Source organism: Stigmatopora nigra, chromosome 12, assembly GCF_051989575.1.
Source record: "Stigmatopora nigra isolate UIUO_SnigA chromosome 12, RoL_Snig_1.1, whole genome shotgun sequence".
Taxonomy (NCBI): Eukaryota; Metazoa; Chordata; class Actinopteri; order Syngnathiformes; family Syngnathidae; genus Stigmatopora; species Stigmatopora nigra.
The window spans coordinates 12,126,186-12,150,013 of NC_135519.1; the positions used below are offsets into that span (position 1 = coordinate 12,126,186).

The window sequence follows — 23,828 nt, forward strand, 5'->3', positions numbered from 1 at the left end:
TTCTTTCTCCATCATTCACAGCCATAACGGTTGTACATGAACAATTAGTGAGCTCATGCTTGGTGAAATATAAGCAACCTTGTTGGATGTCATAGTCATTATCAGCCGAGGAACACGGTTAAATGGAAGAATTCAGGTCATGACTTCACTATCTGGACTTTGATTCATGTCACCCTGCTGTCTCCGGATTTTAAACTGTGGACCGACTTCAATCGGGTTAATGAATACATCATCCTGCTGCTGATGGAGATGGCCTTTCTATATATATATATATTGTATTGTTGTACCCATTGATTTTCTTCTTCTTCTCCACTTATCCTACCGATACGCTCCCTTTTTTAATGAGCTTTCCTGTCTGGGTCCACTGAGGGAATTAAAATCACACATACGCTCCAATTCATCGTGCTGCGCCAGTGGGACGTCGCTCTCGTTGTTAAGACCGATAGATGGATTGATATTGTATAGTTGGATGGCAAAAATAATAAAACTGGCTTGAATGACAAGGGTGGAATGACAAGGTGTTTCTTTTTTTTTTATTTGGAAGTGTTAAAATGTAAGTTATAACCATGGCGAGTGGTAAAAGAAAAGTAGAGAAGAGATATGCACGGAATGTCTTTGTTTGGGTCAGAAGAGTTTTATCAGAAGTTTTTGATTATTTTTTTCTTGTTGAAGATGCTGCAACTTTTGGAGAGGCGTGTCCCGGGGAAAAGCCACGAAAAGATGAATAAAGGTAAAATATGATGTTATCTTTGATGCACAGTGATTGGTAGTGGTTTTGTTTCTTAAAATTCAGAAGAGGAGTTGAGATGAATGGGAATTAAAAGTGCTCCCTCTGTGGTACTCAAAAGAATCACCGCCAGAGTAGAATTCAGTTGTATTTAACTTTAGAAAATGAAATTTAACAAGGAGCCAGTTGGATTTTTTCGTCGTTTTTCACCTTGTGAGTATCTAAAAAATGTCTAAGAAAAATAACATTATTTTTAAATAATCAGGCCTAAAAAGAATGATCAATATAGCTAGTTATCTACGAAAATAGATGCTTCTATTCAACATATGGTACATCCTTACTTCATTGACACTTACACGCAGATGTGTTACCAGCAGGTAAAAACCGGTTCTGTGAAAAAAATAAGATAAAACGGGTAAGGGGTCTCCTTGCAATGCGCAAAAAGACAGCAAGACATCTTCTTTCAAGTGCTACAGAAATATATAAACACAGAATTTATGAAAAGAAAGATTATATGAGCATCTTTCGGCATAACAAAATGTTTGTTGTCTACTGATTTTCCTGGTAGTTATGAGTCGTTGAACATCATAAACAACGTTGTTTATACATCTTTGGTTATGAATGAAATAGCAGGCGGGAAAATGACTTTACAAGCTTCAACAATAGCTGTGGAGAGTTCTCCATGTCATGCAAGTGCAATTTTTCAAAACTATTGCACTGTAAAATAGTTCCAAATTGCAGGGGCGTGGACATTATTGGAAAATGGCAGAAAATAACACACGGAAAACATACCCGCATACGGCATTTTATGTTCAGAAATAGATTTTACGTGTGTAGTATTGTGTATTTCTTTATTTTTATTTCCTTTTACTGCATTCAACTGGCACTTGTCTTTGTTTGTAAATCATTTACCGTATCTTCAGGACTATAAGTCACACTTTTTGTCATACTTTGGTTCGGCCTGCCACTAATACTCAAGTAAGACTTGTTTTTTTAAAGTTATTTGAAAAACTATCATTCTAACAGATGTCAATTTTACTATTGTGACTTTAACCTGTTTTTCTTGGTTTCTGATGAAAACATTTTAAAAATCCTCCAAAATTGAGACTTATCTCAAAAAAAAACACTATAAAATGATCTAAATTTCCCCTAAAAATCATTTAACTAAATTATTTAAGTTTAAATTTGATTGAACTTTTATAAATGACTCTTAATCAAAAGAATATTCACTCTTTACCAACATTACCTCCAAAAATGAATGAGTTTCATTTAAGTTTGATTTCAATTCATTTAATGAAAGGACAGAACATGAATGATCCACTGATATCCTTCTATTCAATAATTTTATTCAGGCCCAATTTTGATGTTTTAATGCACTGGTTTTGAAAGCTCATTATGTTATTGAACAAAGTACACCTTGCCCAACCATCTGCCACTGGCATCATTTTGCAAAGCTCATCCAGACATAAAACCTGTTCGCTGTTTTGGAAATAAGTATCTTTTTTTTCTCCAACCAACTTCTACAGACTGCAGCATGTTTACCTCCAGGTAGAGAGAGGTGGAAAGGTCAACTCACATCCGGAGATAGTGCCTTTTTTCCCTTCCCTGTAGCGTGGATACACATGGTTTTCAGGCATTGTGCCAGGTTGAGACAACTAGCCATGACCTTCAATGGGCTACAGGATACAATATAGGAAAAGCAGTTTCCACTTGATTGCAACAATAGCTTGTTGTGCTGATGCCAAAACAGTCTACACTCACTGTAGTGAATTATATAACGGCTCGGTCTCTTCGGAGAAGACGTTCTACTAACGTTTTCATCCAGAAGAGGGCCCGGCTCACTAACTTCGTTCCTCCCAAAGGTGTTTGACAGGTTGTAAAGATGTAAAGTCTGTGGACTGAGCATGCTTTAAAAAGGTTTGCCATGTGTTTTGCTTCGAGGAGAGGATGAATAATAGGCCAAATTATGGGAAAAAAATGACTTTACTAACAGTCCACTCATTACAATGGGATTTTTTTACAAATATAAGACTTTTTAGCCTATGAATTTTGATCAATTTTGAAATTGTGATTTTAGCATTTACATAATACACAAAAATAGAATTTTTTTGCAGGCTCACATTTCTCAACAACATATTGATCAGATGAGAAAAGAGATACATTATTTAAAAAGCACTTTTTGTCTAAATCGAATTCCTAAACCAACTCCAACATAGTTCTGCGCTGCCACATCATTGGTGTATATTAACAGTATATTTTTGACTTTTAACTTAAACATCACATATAAACTACTGTGCATTATTAAAATACCCAATTTTTCAAATTTCTCATACAAAATATCTTTCTGCAGGATTTAGGAGCAACCAAGTGGTCTCATCCAAGACTCTAACCAACAAAAGGTATGTTGACTACATTTGATCATACTATACTCCATACTATGTTCCTATCAGAATATTATAATAAGCTAGGTACATTTTTTATATATATCTTTCCTGTATTGTCAGTCGTGTCAAGGCACGCGTGCTTGGATAACTTCATGTTTAACGGGCGTCACGTAGGCCTCATTAAAGTCGTGTTATTTCTCCTATCTTGGCACGCAATGTATGTGTGTGTGTGTGTGGGAGAGGGACAACGGTCATTACCGATCCTTAGATGAGAACACTTAATAGCTTCATTAAAGCAACCATGGCCTGGTTCATATGACGTGAATCCATTTGGATTCTTGACAATATGCATCGTTCAGAAAGGATAACTGGCGAAAGATTGATATTGTGGAGAGATGGTAGTTTTTTCTGAAAGAAAAAGTGCTCTCTTTTTAAAGTGACAGCGTTGTATTTGTCCCACTACTATTCCTTGCAAAAAAGATCTGCTGGAAATCATTGTAGAACAACTCAGACATTGGTTCTTTTTGTTGATTAAGCACGCCCATGTGAACATCATATTTTATTCATATGGTCTGAAAAGTGTGCCAGAGAGAACCAACTGCTTTCACAAAGACAAATGTAGAAAATTCTTGCATCCTTTTCAAAATAGAAAATTGTCCTTTTTGACAGTCACTGTTTTTGTTGTTCTGATTAAAAGTGAGAAATACGAGTTAGTTTTAATACAGAATTACAATCAGGTTGAATAATCTTTGTCAAAATTAAAAGCAAATTGTTTTCTGTCATTATGAAAAATTGACTTCATTTCAGTATAAGAATAAAGCATTCTACATACAAAAAATGATAAGACCATGATTGGATTCCAGGAAAAAGGTCACAAATATAGTCTGAATATTTTAAATAATCAGGAGATGAAACTATAATATGAAAAAGGACCATAATATCTCCTTAATACAATAAGAAACCACTTTAAGAAAAGCTTAGTAATGATATAACAAGTTAAAAAATGATCAAAACAACATTTTAATGATCCAAAAAAAGACGTCATAAGACGAAGAAAGCGTTACGAGAATATTTCAAATGAAGAAAGCCAAGCCTTTGATAAAAATGAATGTACGACTCCTAAAGGAAATGTTAAAAAAAAAAGAAAGTTGGTGACTTCCAACCTGAAAATGATGAAAATCCAACTCGCTAAGATTGTCATCAAATCTTTGAAATGGCGCTCCCTCTGGAAAGCAAGTGCATTCACGGCTTCCTTATTTCCAATATGCTGTCACATCAGAAATTTTCAGAGAATCGAGTGAACTCTCTCCCACGTGGTTTTCATTGCCTTCCAATCAAGACACTTTTTTTTCCCACTTGAGTCCAAGTTAGGCCGCCGTGGTTACGTCTCATGCGGCGGATGAATCTGCAAATAGCCTTGCTAGCGTCACAATCAAACTAGCACGCCGCTGAAATAAATACATTTCTAATGGGCTTGACAGCTCTTGCTTTTCTCACACCTCTGATAAAACACCAGCTCGGAGTGTGTAAAGCCTTTGTGTGCGCTTTTTTTTCCACCGAGTCGCATCTCGCAAGAGCAGCCGTGAGCTTTGTCGTGACAGACGAGTATTCCACGTCAAAATCTCGCCACCCCCCTCCCCAATATTTTATAGAGTTATATTTCATCGTTTCCCAGACTGTCAGACTCTTCCCAATTAGCAGACTTTAGACAAGGTGTTGCCGAACTCCGGAAATACAATTTTCCGATAATGAAAGGCATTGTTTGTGCTTGATTATGGATGACGTTAGGCTTCAAAAGGGGGAGCTTAGTACGGTGATGTGTTCCAGGTTTATTGAACTGACTTCAGAAGTCTGCTACCTGATAGGATGTGTTGACTATAAATCACAAAGGATTGGGTAAGACGGGAACCTTTTTGACAGAGAGAGACAGAGCTATAAACAATTGATATTTTTAAACGGTTTTCCTTGACATCTATACGTACATTTTCAAAGTAGAAAGACATGAAAACATGTGCATTCTATTTGTCATCACACCACTTTTCAAAGTACAAAAAGTCCGAAGTTATTCTGGAATAAGCAACTTGTAAAAGGTCCATCTTAGAATTGGATTGGAGTGGATAACTTTATTCGTATCCTTATTCGGGAAATTTTGTTGTCACAGTAGCAAGAGGGAGAGAATACAGACACAGAAAAAGATATTTTAGACATGAATAGATAGTTAATAAGTTAAGTTAATAAATAAATACATGAATAAATATATAAATAGATAATTGTGTACACACACATACATATAAATAAGCACATATACATACACATACATATATAAGCACATGTACATACACATAGATGTACATGCATGCATATGGTAGGTCCTAACACGCCATTTTTTGTTAAAGAGCCTGACAGTGACAATGAAGTACATGGTAGGTAGTACGATAAACATCCCCCCTCTCCCTAAATCTGATGCTTTCAGGGAGATGAATTCAAAATGGTGAATCCGAATGACGGCCTCGGTGAAATTCGTTTCCATCAAAGCCCGATTGATTAATTTTGTCTTTTGAAATCGTCCGAGCCGAACAAGAAAGCCTACTGCTTTTATGCCGTCGATGCAGTCGATAAATGGCCTTCTGCATTATTGTTCTCACTTCTTAAAGCCTGCTCTTTTCCTCCCGTCTGTCTTTTCCATCGGGTCCGGGAGAATGACGTGTCCGTTTAGAGAATGCCGGCTGGCATGTTCTCATTAGAGACCCGTTCTCTGTCTGGGCCACCCAATTGATTTCCTCCATTTCCCCCCTTCCCTCCGATGCTTCTCTTGACAGTCGGCTGCATAATGCTGCCTTTCTTGACATTATTAGGAGGCTGCGCGTGTCAGAAAATGACTGTCGCAGTGCAGGTCAACACTTTATTAAATCCATCTCCAGTATATAATGAGACCATGGTCCAAAATAGTAAACAAGTGGCGTACTGTGATGCAGTGGTTGGTAGGATGGAGCCAGAGGCACATCACAGTCCGTTAAGTGGACAGAGAATCGAAACTCCTGTGAGACGACGGGAATGAAAAGAAGAATGCTAACAGGCGCACCACTCCACATGAAAGTTGTCTCATTGGCTGCCATTGACAGCGGGAAACCTTGGGCTTTTTATCTTAGTCACTTTGACCACCTCCACTTGTCTGTAAACTTTCTACTTATGTAGCTGGATAAGCAGCTATTGAGCCCTAGAGAGAAATGTTTTAGTATTTTTAAATTGGGATGATTAGTTGGTTGAAGATTTACAATGTTGGTTGGTTTTGAGTTAGCCTGTAGAGGGCAATGCGGATTGAAAAATGTTGTTTGTAGTGGTCTTCAGCCTGTAGTGTGTTGTAGCGCACTTTTATCGTTGTTGTTGTTGGGGTGGATGTGAATTAAATTGCGATGCCGTCATTGTTCCCGGTTTGATCGGAATGAGATTTTTTACGTACATATTCGAGGTTTGGATACGCATTGATCGTTGGATCAGATTTTGGGTTTTTTCGTTTTAGAGATTCATAACTTGCGGAGTTAATTGCAGTTATTAATACCTTTTGGTTCTTGGTTAGCCTGTAAGGCACTGGGTAGTTCCTCCTTATTTACCAGATTTAATTATTTTTACTATTGGTTTTCTGGGGTTTTAGCAACTTAATCGACAGAATCGCATACAAAAATATAATTCTTTGCCAGCCCTCCTAATTCAAACGGAGAGGATGTTAACACCGCCCATCGAAAAGAGTCGAATGCAACAATTCTTATAGTTCCGTACCCCCCATTTGACATGCGCATCGACAATTTGAGGTCACCCTGAACGTTTGGGAGCAGATGTGCCGGAGTCTAGATTGCAACGTGTGATGAGTGGCACTCTCGCTGACTCGGCACACTCGCAACAATGCACGCAGGTCTCTCCAGCTAATGAGCTCTCGGTATAGGCAGCCTCACAACGGAGCCTATGGGTTCTATCGCGTTCTCTATCTGAGGAGGGAGGGGCTTTTCTTTTTTTCTCTCTCTCTTTTTCACATGGCGGCTGGCGGTGGACCAAGGAAACTGATAGAAAATGTAAATCACCAGCCAGCAACTCATGTGGGTCCAGTGGGTTTGTGTCACCGGGATGAGAGCGAAACGTTCCCCCAGGGGCTCACCGAAGTAGAGATGGTGAAGTTATTTCTGTATCTGACTTTCAAACAGTCGTAGATTTACAGGCAAGGCTCGGCTCACGTCGGTGACAGGCAATGTATGACATTGTTAAAATAGACAAGAGTGGAAATATTATCCGAGGGTCCAACGTGACTGTTTTCCTGTAAATTCTCAAGACTGAGAGGAACTTTAGGTGCCCGACTTCCCTCGTGACTTGTTGCGACTTGGACAACATTTCTAAAGTTTGCCTTGAAGAGTAATAATTACACTACTTGAGGGACAAAAAGTGTATTTCATAATTTGGCCCCAATAGAAAATAGACCACATTTAGGGGCACCTTGGCACTTGACTTTTGGAATTTGCCCATGACCTATACCCTTTCGAAATCAAAGTTGTTTGCTGCTAAGGTCATATCTCAAGATAACTTGACATTTTCCACTGGCTGGGGATCAATACCGAATGGAGAACTGGCAATTGAAAAAGATAGAAAAGCCTCCATACTACGGTTTTGCTAAAAGTACATTTGTGCAATTCTCTTTTTTACATATTAGCTTTAATCCTGATGAAGTTTTACCCCAAATAAGATAGTTTTTGTCAATATGATGACAAAGCAATAAAGCTTTCAATTTTGGCATAATTTTATACTCATCCTTTGCCATAAATGACAAAATGTTCCCATCAATGGTAGTGAACTACGTGTATTTTTGACATAGAATATCTCTGATTAGTAGTGAATGAATAATTAAAAATTTGGAGTGATTACATACATTTTCTAAATTTTTTGCTTCGCTTATGACGTGAGAAATCTGATGAAACCTTTTCAGTGCGGATATGCTGAGCAAAATCTGAACCGTATCTCATGAGATGTTTCAACTATCTGCGCGAAAATCACAGGGAAAAATCTGATAAACTTGCTGGAATTTTCAAAAAAAAAATACAGTTTTTAATCAGATTTTTTTGTCTCAAGACAAGCGCGGTAGAAGCCGTCTCGTTATCACCTCGCAGCCTCTCGCAACACAATGAAACAAAGCATATGCCGATGTCTAAATATAACTCTAATGAGTCAGCCACTCTCGAGATATCCGAGGACACGTTTACCTGTTTTTTTTTCCGTTTATTTGTACTTATTATATTTTAGGAAACGTAACCAAACTCCATATTTTTCCCCCCGATCTTGCATAACATCTTCCTTCGTTTTGATGATATATTTTCTGCCCGACACGCATTTTTTTTGGGGATGCAAATGTAATGCTAGCGATGGTAGCTTGGTAGCCATGTCATCAAATATTCATTTTCACAAAAGCTCTATTCTGTGGTGGTACCGCAGCATCCTTTTGCCTATGATGGAGAGTTACAAAGATAGACTCCCGTAGCCTACAGTGCTCGTCTGCCACGTCGTGTACCTGTCAGGGAAATTACAAAGACTCGGGAGCTTGGCGTCACATTTCAAACGCCTAACCTTACTGTGTTCAGTTGATGTCTCTCTGGCAGCGCTAAATATATGAGATGCCCTCTAGTATCTTACAAGATTTCTGTTTTGATCTGCGTGAAGTTGTGATATAAGCTTTGGTTAATAATTGATGTCTGGAAGGATGTCTCTCCAGCTCGTTCACACGACTCAGAAGTGACATTCCTGAAAATAAGAGGGGATGCAGGATGAGCTAGCGCACTTTGTGAATTCTTGATTCGTGGCGTAGGAATTCAACACCCACCCGCCTTGTTATTGTGGAGAAAGTTGGGCGTTTTTTAAGTTTTGCCACGCGTGGCCTTTCCGCCCGTCGAGGGAAAGGCTGCGCCGACCTCATTAGTGCCGGCCGCCACACACCTGCGCCGTGTGATGGGTAAGTTTCTTTTCAGACAGCTAAATTACCTAAATGACCTTCTCCTATTCACACGTCGGCTAATTAAGGCAAACGGCGACAATGAGTGGGGCGCGCCATTGCTTGCTTTGCATGGGGAGACATGAGAGCGCCATGTAATCAAAAGGGAACGCATTGCCAAGGGATGCCGTCGTTTGTATGGAGGTTACTTTAAAGCAGAGGTCTCAAACATATGGCTCAGGGGCCGTATTGGACCCCCGAGTGCTCGTTCTGAAGGTCATTAGAAGTACAAACAGAATCAAATGCTTTTATTATTTTTCCTATCTACAGTCAAATTTGTTCTTTTGCCCCCCATAGTCAAAATAACGTCATCAATCACAGCCGTTAGGTTAACGAGTAAGCTTAACATACCCCAAAACCAACACAAAGTAACCTAAAAATACCCAAAAATCAACAAAGCACAATCAACAAAGTGAAAGCACTCCATATAGACTCAAATATATTTATTATGCTTTTACCCGCCGGTTAAAATCATCAATAGTCTGTTTCTGGTTAACAATAAATGTATAAAAATAATATCATTTCTTTGTTCAGCTCTTCAAGGTTTGAAGTCATTGTTTAAACTTAGAATTTCTCAGTTTAGACTTTGAAAAAGAACTTTCAAGGCCGTTTCCTTGTGTGTTCAATGAACAGCTTCTAGCGAGTCTTAGAATTTACAATTTGGGTGTCAAACTTAAGTCAAGGATTCAAATCCCATTCGGGGTTTCAGATAAATCTTGTAGTTAGCAGCAGCGGCGTCCATGTCTAGCATCATCCCAAACTACGTTTACAATATTCAGCCCCGTGCGTGCTGAGCATGCCAACGAAATGCGTTATGAAACCAGCTAACCGCTTTCTACCTTCAGGTGACTAAACAACCCTGACAAGTGCCTCACCTTATCCACCCAACATGCATTTGTATAATTTCAAGTGCAGTCCAAATGTACAAAATGACACAATGTGCCAACATGTCTCCCCCAATGACAAACTACATTCTCGCACTCTCTACTTAAGTGCAAAGTTCCGAACTGTTGTGCAATCAGTATGTCAAGACATACTTTATGTTAAGTTGACCTGCACAATACCCATCTGGTTCTGTCCTCGTTTGTTTTTCATCATTTTAATCTTGATTTGACCAATCGTATTCAAATTAAAAGCCACCTGAAGGCAAATGACAAGATAAAAAGACCTGCTGATATAATCAACATGGCCATTAATGGGAACTCTTAAATGATCAAATATTAATCAAAGATTTTGGAGGAATCGGGGCGTTTTTATTTTCCAGTTTGCACCCGTAATTATGAGTCAGGACATTTTGCAAAACATTTCAACCATTAATGATTAATTTTTGTATTCCCATTTGTTTGGAATTAAGAGAGCTCATGTGGTCAAGGTGGGTTTGTTTATCAAATTTTGCTTTCTGCCCTCAAATAATCTTTAATTAACTTCTGTGTCAGTTGAAGAATTTTTCAATTCATGTTTTTAAACTGCCCGGCTTTTTAATTAAACTCTGTAGAATTATGCCTGGCTTGAAACAAACGCAAACTTAAATACAAACAAGCTTTTTAGTATAAAATCCATTTCTCTAAATGTCACTTTTTTAGAGATAATTCTTGCAATTTAAATTTTGGCAAATACTTGAAAAGAAAAATCACAAAAGGGACCAAATTTAATGACAGTATGTAAATATAGAACCAAAAACTGATTTGAAACAGTTTCAATAGTAAAAAAATTACCGTATTTTCACGACTATAAGTCTTAAATTTTCTCCAAAATAGACAGGGCGTCCTTAAATGCGGTGCGCCTTATATATGGAAAAATGTGTCATTCATTGAGGGTGCGCCTTATAGACGTGAAAATACGGTAATAGAATGTAAAAATGTCTCAAAACAGAGTATGTCTTTACTAGACTGTTGTTTTTATTGACTCTTTTCCCACCAAATTTCATTAATTATTATGTAGGCTGCATTCATTTTCGTCCATCGAGAAATTTCCTTCTTCAGCCTTTGCTTTAAAAATCAAATAGAAGCCTCGAGGACAGAATGCTATAAAGCTCAATCCGTGTCAAGTACTTTCAATTGGACACGAAGTGCATCCTAAAAAATAAAAAGCTGCTGCCCCTGCTGCTCCACTTTCAGCTGCCTGCAGGCAAATGCTCACCAATTCCGATCACAATACCAAAAAAAAGAACAACAACCTTATTCAAATTGCAAAATGATACTTTAAAGTTGGAACACAAGCAGTGCTTTGTATTTTCTCTCCTTTTGCTACTGTGAAGTCAATTAACATGACTAAAAAAGGCATCCAGTCAAAAGTATTCAACCCAAAAATTCGTAACTTTTCGTTTTTTTTCCTCCATTCTTTTTACTCTCTATTAATCCCAAATTGTTGGACGCAAGTCAAAGATTTTCCGTGTCAAATGGATTCAGCCCGCAGCAACATTTTGCCGCCATGTAAGGATTTAACCCAGTGCTTGTATAGTGTTTCACTCGGACTCAATATTTAGCGTGCTTGAACTCATTAGGCATCCCAAAAGTAACTTTGCCCTGATTCTTTTTAAATCCATTCTTTGACTTGGCATGTATATTATATATATCTAGATATTTAGCAAAAGTGGTTGGCCTATCTGCCTTATAGTTTTGAGATCGAGGGTTCAATCCCTGTTTTGTTATGGCCTTCCTTTGTGCTTACCTGCTTACTACCTGTAGTTAGCTGGAATCAAACCAGGACAATAACACTTAAAAATTGGGGCTTGGTTCTATATGATAAAAGAAGTCATCTTGATCATGCTTTTTCCATCTTCAGAATCAAATATTTTGCCTATGTCATCACGCCGTTTCGTCTTGGAATCTGTCAAGCTTGACTTTGATTCTGTAGTAGCGCCATCAGTTGATGTAAACAGCTTTTCCAAAATTCAAAGTGTATTTGCTAAAAGGTACTTGGCAAGAAATTCTCTACCATGTGCTCACTATTTACCGGCATTTTCTAGTCTTGCGTCTTAAACTATTTGCAAATGCAGCAAATCATCTGCTAACACTTAATTTAATCTACCAAAAAAGTGCATTGACATTCCCCTGCAAAACAACGTAAAATAGATACATTTCAATCAGAATATCACTCCAATTAAAACACTAGGCCTTGATTTTTACCATTCTAAAAGAAAATACCACTTAATAGACAGCCTTCCGGCTCAGGCAATAATAACTAATGCACCATGGCTACATTCAATATTTGCCTTTATTTTTTTTATACATATATGGAAGCCGCAAGCTGTCGAGGTGTTCCAAAGGCAACAATGCACAGCCCATGACTAATGTCCAAAGTGTTTTTGATCCCCTTTAAAACTCAACCCACACAGGACTAATTAGAACCCATTTTTTTTTATTCTCGCCGTTATTTCATCTCCAAAAAATCCGAACCATCGCCATCCGCCAATCCCACCTGGGCGCCCATTTTGTATCGCGTCTCCATTCCGATACCGTCTGCTTCCAAGTTCGCCATCAGAAAAGCGAGCCGTGGGAACAACTGGCGGTTTGTATTCCGTGTGTGCGACAGGCGGCGAGGTAGCAATCTTGTCTTTGGAGAGAGAGACAATGATTCCACAGCTGCCATGTTGTGCACACAAATGTGCCGCAGGCATCGGTGTTGAAATCTATCACCTTGTCTCAAAATGTGAGGGGAATGAAATAAATTAAAAGCACATCCTGCAGTGGGTATTTGATTTTTAATGCACACGACGCGCATTTAAAAGCCCCACTCGCGCTTCTTCATTCTCCCGCCGCGGCGGCGTGACAGGCAGAACTTTAAATCACCAGGCAAAGAGGTTGTACTGAGCTTGATTAGGTATTTAATCATTTGATGCTATAATGACAAACCTCGCATTCTCATTAGAACGCTCATAACTCCTCTGAATAATGTCTGCTTGCGTTATCTTCTCAGCCATGAAATCGTCACGGCCGTCCATGAAATGTCATCATTTATTGTCATTTCCAAATGGCGCCGTCATAAAAAATGATTTTCCCAAACACACGCGCCAAGAAAATATTGAGAATAATTTTTTTGGTTCCTTCTCAAATTCGACATTTATAATTGACCGTTTTAATGTTTAAACACGCCGTCGAATATAAAAAGAAGCACCGACACAGGATATGAATTAAAATGAATTCAATAATAAATGAGAAAGCTGTTTATTGCCAGCCGTGAGTTAAAGTTTAGTGTCAGACTCAAAAGAATATCTCTGTATATTTTAAATAGTGACATAACTTTGACTTAAAGTCGTCCAAGTTCAAGGAGACGTGTTGGAAACAACAGGTAGAATTGAACGAGGGAGGAGAAACATTTATAGTTCAAAAATATCTACATTTTCATTGGCATAATATATTTAAATCCTCATTGAAACATTGATAGTTTTACCACAATTTATTGAGGAGCTTGGAGTGTCTTTGTGTCGTTACTTTGTGGCTTGACTATCAAAACATTGCGTCTTGGTTCCTTCAAATATTATATGAAAAGTTTATAGTGTAGGAAGAATACTTTAAAAAGACTTTAAAAATTTGACAAATGGGCCGGGTCAGCAGAAGATACGATACATATAAAAAAGTGCATCCGTTAACAGTACATATGAAACATAAACAGAAAAAAGGACTAAAGTATTAACATACTCATCACTCATCATTAAAGTCAAAAGTATAAAGTACAAAGTCAAGTCAAAGGGAATGTATTAAGAAATATTAAAATGTAATTTAAACCCCCTCATGGGCCGGATGTGGCCCGCGGGCCGTAGTTTGCCCATACCTGCCATAAAATATTGTCCTTATGTTGCAGTTATTCACTTTCTTCAACACTTTAAATGAAATAGTATATTTTTTGTAGTTATTGTTATCTAAAATGGTGAAAGAGGAGTTGATACGCGATTGCTTTAGGTGGAAGATTTTATTATTCCCTTTTGTATGAGTAGTTATATTTTCATTATCAGGATAATATCTTTTATTTCACCCTTGAGGTCTTCTATAAATAAATAAAGTTGAGTGGAGTGAAGGAATAGTGAGTGAAATCATCAAAACAGGTCACACGCGCTCAGTACGAACACAAGCATCCATGTCTAAGCCACAGCGACAGGCCAGACAGAAAGCCATCATGATCGGCGTAAGCTAAGAAACACACGTAAAAAAAAAAAGTCATTATTTCCCGCACGCCACGGTCTCCATTTTAATAGGCCGGCTCCGCCCCAGCGCCGCATTACAGTCAAGACTCCAGCTTTTTAGCTTAGTACGCTCCGTGATTGAAATTCCAAGTCAGCCATCAATCTGCATTATAGACTGGTTTCCCCTTGTCTGGCTCGGGCTAACTGAAACAGATTGAGACAGCTCTCGCTCGCTGCATCGCTAATGGCCGCCGATGAAAGGCATCCCTGTGTCGTTGACCCCCAACGCCAATCGGAGCGGAGGCTAGCGTGACTTCATACGAAGGAGGTGTCTCTTCGATGCGACTCCTATCGACTGTACGTTTGCCCGGGAACTAAATCCGACGTTTTTCTTAATGCTTTACCATAATATGGCTGGAAGGGAGCCCAAAAAGTCGAGAAAAACATGACAGCGTGCGCCCAGGCGGGTATATTGTTCGGGCATAATGACGGCCCAATTATCTTCGGCGGCGGTGCCGACGATGGGATGTTTTACACGGTGATGGTGGCGCCGCCGCCAGCTCGGGGAATTAATGACGTTCACCTCTGACTTGTGGTTATTTCATGTCGAGTAATAACATGAGTAAAGGGTGCGAAAACAAGCAGGCCTTTTCAGAAGAGGCTGACAAACATGTAAAAAGCAATGACATCAAATGTGACCCAATTCATTCTCAGGCTGTCTGGGGTACTCCAAAACAACAAAACAACCTGAGAGATTATTTATTTATTTATTTGCTTAACAGAAGGCTGGAGAAAAAAAAAGTTTCCAGGAATGGTGGAATGGCTTTACACTCTTGGGATGCCAATCAAGTGTAATCAAATTAAACTAGGAGTTCTGGTATTGGAGTTCGGGGTGTCAATCACCAATTTTTGGACAATTCTGGACAAGTATGTGATATTCGCCAACATTATGCATTTGGCCATGATTCAGTTTCAATTCCGATCAAGGGCTTTGTTCGATTGAAGTGTTAACATTTTACGTAAAGACAATTTGACCATTTTATTGCTAAGGCATTTTCAACAAAGCGAAAACAAATGTTACCAGTCAAGAGTTGCTTATTTCTTAAGACCTTTAATAATACACACACATTTCAATGATTTTTGTGAGGCTCTGATTATAAATAAATGTTAATTAACTCATCAAAAACTCTTAAACAGCTTCTCAGATCCAATATTGTTTAGGAATTAATTTAATTAATTTAGGATAAAATAAAAAATAAGGATGAGAATCTCGATTGATTTATGCCTTCGTCGATTATTTTTTGTTGCTTAACCAATCAAGTACTTATACTTGGTGGAATACAACTTTTTAAGAGTACACCACCTTAAAAATGTACTTTAGTACAAAAGTAAAAAGCAAGTTTTGCTGTCAATTATAGCAATAGTTGTTTTTAACACTTGACATCACGTGCAAAAAAAATAGTGAGCAGAGAAAATATTTTCCTTCTTTTATGAACTCGTAAAAGCAAAACAGAAATTTGCTGCAAGCTAAATTCTGACAGGATAGTTAAGACTGAACTCGCTAAAGACCTTGCGCGAGAAAAACAAAGACCCAACACAAATGGAAAACGAGCTCACGATAAAAAATAAAAAAAATAAAAAAATGACAGAACAAAAACTCTCTTCTGCATGTTTTTCCCGAGCAGCTGCAGAATTTTTAACCGATTTATTCTTAGGGTTTTACAAGGATAATTCAACCTGAATCTTTCTTCTGTCTACATAAAAAGCTTGTTTAAAAATGGCGGTCTATCAATTTGATGTAATATAATGGGTAATGTTTAGAAAGTTTTTTCAGGAAAAGTTTTGTCAATATAAATATTAGTAGATAATAAATATATTGCGATTGAAGATCGCATGACTTTCGTATTGATTCAAAATCTGTCCAAATCAGTCTTTACATTTATGTTCAAACATTAAACATGTTTACTTTAGTGCTTAATGAGTTTTCAGAAATATGTTCGTTTATGTCCATTTTAAGTAATTTTTTAGAGAAAAAAAATGTCGTCAACGTCGAGCTGGATTCAAATTTCGAGATTTGAATACTAGAAATCGTATCTTCAGATATGAGGCAATACACAGCCTTTACTGTATCAGCAGATTTTCTAGGTATATCTAAAAATAGCCCTTGTTTTTCGGACCACGGCCTCAAGTCATTATCTGGGTGGCATAATCAACAGTTAATTGATTACTTGAAGCCCACGCTAATGGAAAAGAAGCTCAGTGCATCTCCTGTAAAGATGACACCTGAGGGAGCCTCAGGGATATTTGCTAAACATCTCAAGGGAAAAAAAGATTGATTGAAGATCTTTAATTACTTTGTGTGATGATCAGCATGTCACATAGGGTGTCATGCTGGGAGACTCCGATTGACAAAAGTGGGTGTCCAAACCTTTTGAACTGGGAGGTTAGGGCGTGAATGCGCATGTTTTAGTGATAATGACATCAAATCCATCTTTGTATTGAATTGAATTCATTGACTTGATTTATAGATTCGAGTCATGGTTAGCACGTTGACTTCAGTGTTCAGACATGTTGGTTCGATCTTGTCTTTTGGAGTTTGCATGTTCTTCCTGGGCTTGTGTGGCTTTTCTCTGGGTACTCCGGTTTCCTCCCCAAAACATGTGCGGTAGGCTGGTTAAATTGCCCCTAGCTTTGTTTTTACTGGTCATAGTCAGGGTGTCACCTGGCTTGTGGACATCTTTGACTGAGATAGACTCCAGCACCCTCTAACTCTTATAAAGATTTAAGCAATTCATAAAATGAACCAATTTTTACCTCATCTTTACACAAAAAAACAACAACAAACCAACTCCTCACCATCTGTACCACCTCAACAACACAGTGCCACACCCCAAACCTGGATTTCATAACCAAAAATAGACAAAACAACATCTATTGTTGTCAATTTCATGGAATAAGGAAACGTGAATCTTGACTTTAATATTTCCCCAAAGCTCACTTTGCCTTGGGTGATCTGCGCCAAATCTTTTTGTTTTCCAGCATCTTGAGCATCTTGACTTTTTTTTTCTTTTGAGGCTGGATGATGCGGGATCCAGCCTCCAGCTTCATCCGGCTCCTCCTCCTCCACCTCCACCTCCTCCTCCTCCTCCTCTTCTTCTTCCCTCTCTCTCCCATCACGAGGGGAAGACTATCTTACTGCGCCGCCCCTCCGCACATTCACCCTGCTCCACTCCACTTCACTTCCACTCCGCTCCACTCCACCAGGTGGATGACACCCAAACGCAACCTTAAAGCCCAGCCCACCTCCCCTCCAAAAAAAAAAAAAAAATGAATCCTTTTTAATCTACCTTTTAGCATGGAGTCCCACTACGCTTTTTGCCTTTTAGTGTTTTTCTTCTCCGAGTGGACGCGGGGCTTATCCTCAACTTCCCAGCCGGAAATACGCTCTAACCCTTCTGGCTATTTTGCGCACATCCACACGACTCCCCGGGAGCTCCCCGCGCAGGATTGGACGCATTTCGGAGACTTTGTCGGATTTACCGAAGCCGAAGACAGCGGCGAAGTGGACCTGGAAAGTTCGGCAAAAGTCGAGCTTGGGCGAGAAAACGCCTGCTGTTCCCAAGAGGACGACAAACTTTCCCTTTTTGACAGTCGGGGTGATGTGGAGAGTGAGGAAAATGGGGGACTAGTGGATTCATCGGAGTTCCACAGGAGGAGGAGGAGTGCAGAGACATGGGCTGATTTAGGAGGCGAGGGGGCACGTGAGGGTTCGAACCCAGATCCGGCAGAAGTCCGGCTGGCCAGCTCCACCTTCGCCCTGGCTGGGGACACCGCCCACAACCAGGCGATGGTGCACTGGTCCGGACAGAACAGCAGCGTGAGTCCATTGACGCACGCGTCTTTTTCTTTTGACGCAGTGTGGTCTCTCACTTTTTATTTTGCTTGTGAATAGACACTTTTTCATTCAGAAAATTGTGTTAAAATGAATGCAACTACAAGACTTAATGAGATATACATCAGTTCTTAAGGGGGGGGGTTCTTTGTTTATCATCTTTTTTTGTTATCCATCCTTTATAATGGCTTCTTTGTTCACTGTAGCAGATTTTTCCGACCTGTTTTTATTCGCAGCGCATATTTTAAATGAGAAAAAAAAGCTGTTGGGCTTAAAATAGCGCAAAATTGAACTAAATTTACATTTTTTGACTGTCACTCCATGCAGTAGCAAAAAATCCATGATCTAACATACTTCAATAACTTCCCTTTGTCACACCTGATGCTCTCTCTCTTTTCCAACCTGCAGTTTTGGGAATCACTGCATTAATGCTACAACATCTGATTCCAGATGATATAATCATGCAGGCAGGGGGAGCAACAAAGACAAATATAACAAAGAACAAGTCTCTGTGGCATCATAAAATGTTTATCAATGCAGTCACAGTGGTGTTAAGCATCTCAACAACACTCAAAAACTCAAACCGTGACCACCTGCTTCTTGGTCCGTGTACCTAATGTCTTGGCCCGCAGGTGTAAATCCGATAACACCGTTTTATCTGGCCCCGTGTGATTATGTCCCTTTAATAATTCAACAGGCCACTTGAGAAAAAGTACGAGGCGCTCCAGTGATGTGGACGCCACAAAAAAAAAAGCTGCCTCGGAGATTTCTGCGCCAGAGGGGGCTTAGTTCAAATCAATTCCATAGATAAAGGGCGCTGCATATGACGTTTGGGCTCAGCTTTTTTCTTTCTTTCTGTTCTTTTTTCTGTCTTCTTCTTCTCTTTTTTCTTCCAAGCAAAAAAAGATTGTGGACAGACGCTCCCAGTCAACCCCTTAATAGACTTTTCATGTATAAACCGGTGAAAAGGGCACTGGGTTATTGAGGCCTCTTGAAATATGCATGAATTTGTTTGAAGGGAAGCTCGCCAGCTTCCGACGAACGCTGCTATCTCGGGGACGACGGTTGAAAAAAAAATAGCAGGACGCAGATGTGCATTAAATAATCATTCATCGGAGTAGTTCGCAAACATTTTAAAGTCGATGAACATGTTCTTTGGTGTTAATGATGATAGACAAACAATCTATTGGATAGGGGAGGGTTGGCAATGATTGTTTGGCTGTTTGTTTTCCTAGTTGTCACAGGTAAAGATTAAATAGAGAATGTTGTGCTGTTTAATGGAAAGGAAATGTACTGTAGAGGAATAATAAGAAGTGGAAATGAAAGGAGTAGCATTTAAACTTGAATTCTGTGATACGTTTATTTGCCACTACAGGGAGCCCATGGACTTCTAATCTTTCACTCAGAAGTCAATCAAAGTTATTATGAATGTTGTATAAGACCAAAAAAAAATCATGTTTTCAAGCTAAAAAAATGTCCATTCACCAGGTATATTTGGCTCTTTTGGAATCTGATTCCAAAAACTGAAAGTATCCTGCTTGTTGTTGGCTACTGGATTTCTTTGTTTGGTCTTGTTGGGTAGAACCTGAGCCAAAATGGTCAGCAGGAAATATTTTTAATATCATTTCCGGAAGTCCCGCCTTCTCACGTGCATAGAGTGCATTGTAATATCCATAGCAGGGGTTGAAATTAATCTTTTAGTGGAGATATCCACCTGCATTTTGAGTTGATTTAATTCCTTAGGCCGAAGGCAAAAGCTACACTGACTCTGATTGAGCCAGTGGCTGCAGCTCAAAGAAATTAAATTTATTTTTGGTAACCTGTAGACCTTTCTACGATCCTTAAAAAACCCTCTGAAAAATGTAGTACTTCGTAGTAGATTTTTCTTGTATTTAAGCAATGCAAATTCCACATTCATAGACATCCTTAACTCTTAACCTATGAGAGTTTAAAAAGGAAACAACCTCTACCGACCATTCCCACTTGAACCAGATTTACCGTCTTTCCCAATCCGATAGCAGTCGACATGTTAACGCCACTCATATCCCCATTAAATGAGCATCTGTTTTTGTACGAGTTCAATTTCCAACTCATGAAAGGATCATCGCTCTTGATTTTCAATGTACCTGAAAGGCCTAGATAGATTGCTAGGTAATGTCGCGTGTACACATCTATCTCGTCTCCCGCTCAGCGTCCGATGTTTCCGTTTAGTTGCACTCGATGTGTTCATAGTCGCTGCACTAATCAAACAACATGCGGCAATGTTTAACAAGCCAACCCGCACAACGCCGCAAAAGACGACATGGAGGAGTTGCTCTATTTACCAGTTCTGGCAACCTTAAATGATTCACCATGACTTGTTTTACCAGAAAAAAGGACTATTCCCATCTATCCCAATATTAGGCTGATCTATGAAGCTAGTGGCTTCTTGAAGAACTTTCATGTCGACATAGTTTGATGGGTTTATCTATCTTTTAGTTTCCTTATCTTGGAGAGGAGAGAAGAAAAAAAATAACAAACCTCTTTTTTTTTGCCGGACCCCCGAGCTGCCCTGGAGGAACCTGTGGCTAGATTTTAATAAGCTGCCTTCATCTCCTCGGGTTAAACATTCAGACGAAGAGCTGCTCTTCAATTATAGTGTTGAATTTTACATTACTGTGTTTATGAAGCCATCTTGACAGCTTTCTTGTCATCACTGCTTGATGTCTTATTTGATAGATTAAGCGCCACAAAGTCTAACATTACCAAACGAGTATGATGAGCACTGACGTCTTATCTTTTTTAGTAGAAACTGTTTTCATTATTAATGTCTTTTTAGCTCCCTATCAGGAAATTTATAGTGTGATGGTCAGTGTGAGCTTTCATCTTCAAAATGCTTTTAAAGTGAACCCAAAGTAATCTTTTCCTCCTCCTCTCTTTTTTTAAATGTTTTTGCCAATTTTCAAAGGGGATTTTAGAACGCATCAAGATTTCTGTTTGGGAAAATGTCATCTTTTTACCCAAACTTTTTATCTTTCTCAATGTTTGTCTTTATTTATGTCAATCATTTCAGGCAAGGCAATGATTGGTGGATTATTTTATGTTTTTAAGAGCGAATTATGGCATTGTTGGGTTTGATTCTTGCTTGGTGGCTGTTTGATTGATTATATACGATTGATTGCCGACTGGAGTCAGCTGGGATGGGCTCCAGCACCCCTTGAATAGGCTAAGCGATGGTAAAAAATGAATTTGGCTAGAAAATCTTTGAGGTTGCTCATAGTTGGTTGGAATAGTTGCAGAAAATTAATGAAGGAATGAACATATCACTGTAGTCAGGCGAACAGCTGGCATTTCCTTCAAAAGTAATTAAAATTGCAATCAACTTAGCTAGTCATTTTCAACACTTTCATGGACATTAATATGCAAAAATAACATGCCTAGGAATGGATCTACTGGTTTTTCCATGTTGATTCAGTTCAAGTTGAAAAAATTGAATGAAAAGTACCTTATTTTTTGCACCTAATTATAAGTCATACCAGACAAAGAGTACACAATGAAGAGGATACAAAATTATACCAAGTTGTATTTTTTGGGAGGGTATTTGATACATTAAAGTCAAAACAACTGGCTAGTGGTGTCATAACGTAAACATCTTTTTCAGATAATTATAGCCTAACAACATAACAGGCTGTCAGTGATCATAGCAACAAAAAAAAACATAATAACACTTCGCACATGAGCAATAATTAGTCGCCAGCGTAGGCAAACTATGAAAAAAGTGTGCCTTTATAGTCTTTATAGTCTTTTTTGGGGGGGATATGAACTTCTCATACAGATTGAATGCTTAAAAGTACATGCAAAACACGTCATAACTGGACTGAAAATCATTGAAAAGGCCAGATGTTAAATGATCAATTGAGGTGGCTCAGCAAGAAAGTTATCAGCACCGTCCAATAAGGATGAGCGATCGCCGAAGGGGTCGATGGCGGGGTTAACGGGGGCTGGCGGGGGTGTTTCCGAGAGGATGCAAATGTCATGCGGCAGTTTACTTCACACGCACGTAGCCAACATTTGACTCTTTGAGAAGATGCTGGAGAGGATGTTAAAAACCAATCGGCTCGCTGAACTTTAGTCCTAAATCGTCTTGGGAAACCAACTGAGATGGTCTGAATAGTCAGGGAGAAGGAGTCCAACTGTGGGAGGGAGATGATTGTTCAGCAAATTTGGAGGAGAGCGTCTTGATCCCAAACCTGACCTCAAAAAAATTTAGATTTTGGATGTTGTCAGGCTGAAAAAAAAGCAGAAACGAGAGAAAATAACGCTCCTCCTCGGCCAAAAATTGTTGTGGTGAGATAGCAGCTTCAAAGTGTGTCATAGAAGCGGCATAAAATGACAGCGATCTTAAAAATTTAAAGCTTTGACTATTCTCTAAAGGCACCATTGTGTATTATATTTTAATACAGTATTTCATGATGAAAAAACTGGTGAAAACAAAACATTTTCATGCTGTTGCCTTATCCCATTTGTTTGGCTTACTTGTATTGCAATTGGTAGCAAGTGTAAACATAAAGTTGAAGTACTGCTATTGTGGGTTACTGAGGATTTTTGGGCAATGCTAGGTTATTTTTTGTTGATTTGGGGGTATTATAAGTGTCTATATTTACTCATTTTGACGACAGGGGGCCGATAAACATGTATTTGATCATAAATATCTGCTTTTGCAGCATGCTTGTGTAAAAAAGAAAGCATTTAAGCACATATAAATGAGCTACAAAGTGCCCGTCGGGCCAAATCGGAACCTCTAGCGGGCCACTTTCGGCCCATGGACTGCATGTTTGACACCACTAGGTTTATAGCTTACAGCAACAATGTTATACTGGCAGAGTTGTACTTTCAACAAAGAAAACACTACGTGCAGAATATGATTACTTCTAAACATATGCAACGTTAAGTAGATTTAAAGCGCAATAAAGTGTAAGCGCGCCCGTTAAAAAAGGAGCTTTGCCGTGTGCCAAGAATGTTTGTAATAATTCGGTTCTGGAGAGTGCTTGCGGGAAAATGCACTGCCATTTTTTATTTTAGTTTCTTTTCCTCATTAGCCAATTAATAGCAATATCCCAGCACTGCGACAGCGTCGTAACCAGGCAAAAAAAAAGGAGTTTATCTCCAAGTGCTGAGTGCCTTTAGGGGAGGATGATCCATAGGTTCCTTCAGTTAATTCTTAATCAGCTTTTTACTCTTTTATGCGTCTCGCCTTCCCTACCGCGAGCGCATCTCGGAGACGAGTGCGAACGTGGCGGACAGCCCCGCAGGTGTCTTTGTGATGGGCGGGCTGCCGAGGGGGGCTTGACGGGGTTTGAGCATCAAAGACACCAAAAGCAACAAACGTATTCGGCCAATTCACAAAGGCGACTGCGGAGGGAAAAAGACAACGGGGGAATAAACTAGGCTTTTTTTTTTACTGATAATTGCCTGCCTCACGTGAAATAAAATTGGTCTTTTTAGGAAAACAGTGGACCATGAGTTCAGCTCTGAAAAGCCACCACACCTTCCTGCGGCGAGGTTTTTGAAAGGCTGGCTATCCTGCAGTGTGTGTTGTTTATTGGCAAGCTGTTTCCCTGAAGGGGTCTCTTGCTTCCTCGCCTAAGGCTGAGCAGAAATATTCCATAAAATCAGGTTAGGGTGATTTAGATGGTGCA

The 23,828-nt window shown here is 39.1% G+C and overlaps 1 protein-coding gene across 2 annotated transcripts in view; it reads left to right on the top strand.

Moving 5' to 3' along the window:
* The first annotated feature begins 672 nt into the window (after window positions 1-672).
* Window positions 673-23,828, top strand: part of LOC144205295 (VPS10 domain-containing receptor SorCS1-like) — a 65,221-nt gene continuing 42,065 nt past the window's right edge. The window contains exons 1-2 of one of the 2 annotated variants that reach the window (XM_077729572.1): window positions 673-730; window positions 3,078-3,126. Coding sequence is in view for 1 of the 2 variants with exons in the window: in XM_077729571.1 (XP_077585697.1) it covers window positions 17,614-18,135 (522 nt within the window). In the remaining variant the exon portion in view is untranslated. Of the gene's footprint in view, window positions 731-3,077; window positions 3,127-17,461; window positions 18,136-23,828 lie in introns of those variants that run through there. The other variant, XM_077729571.1, reaches the window with a different exon arrangement.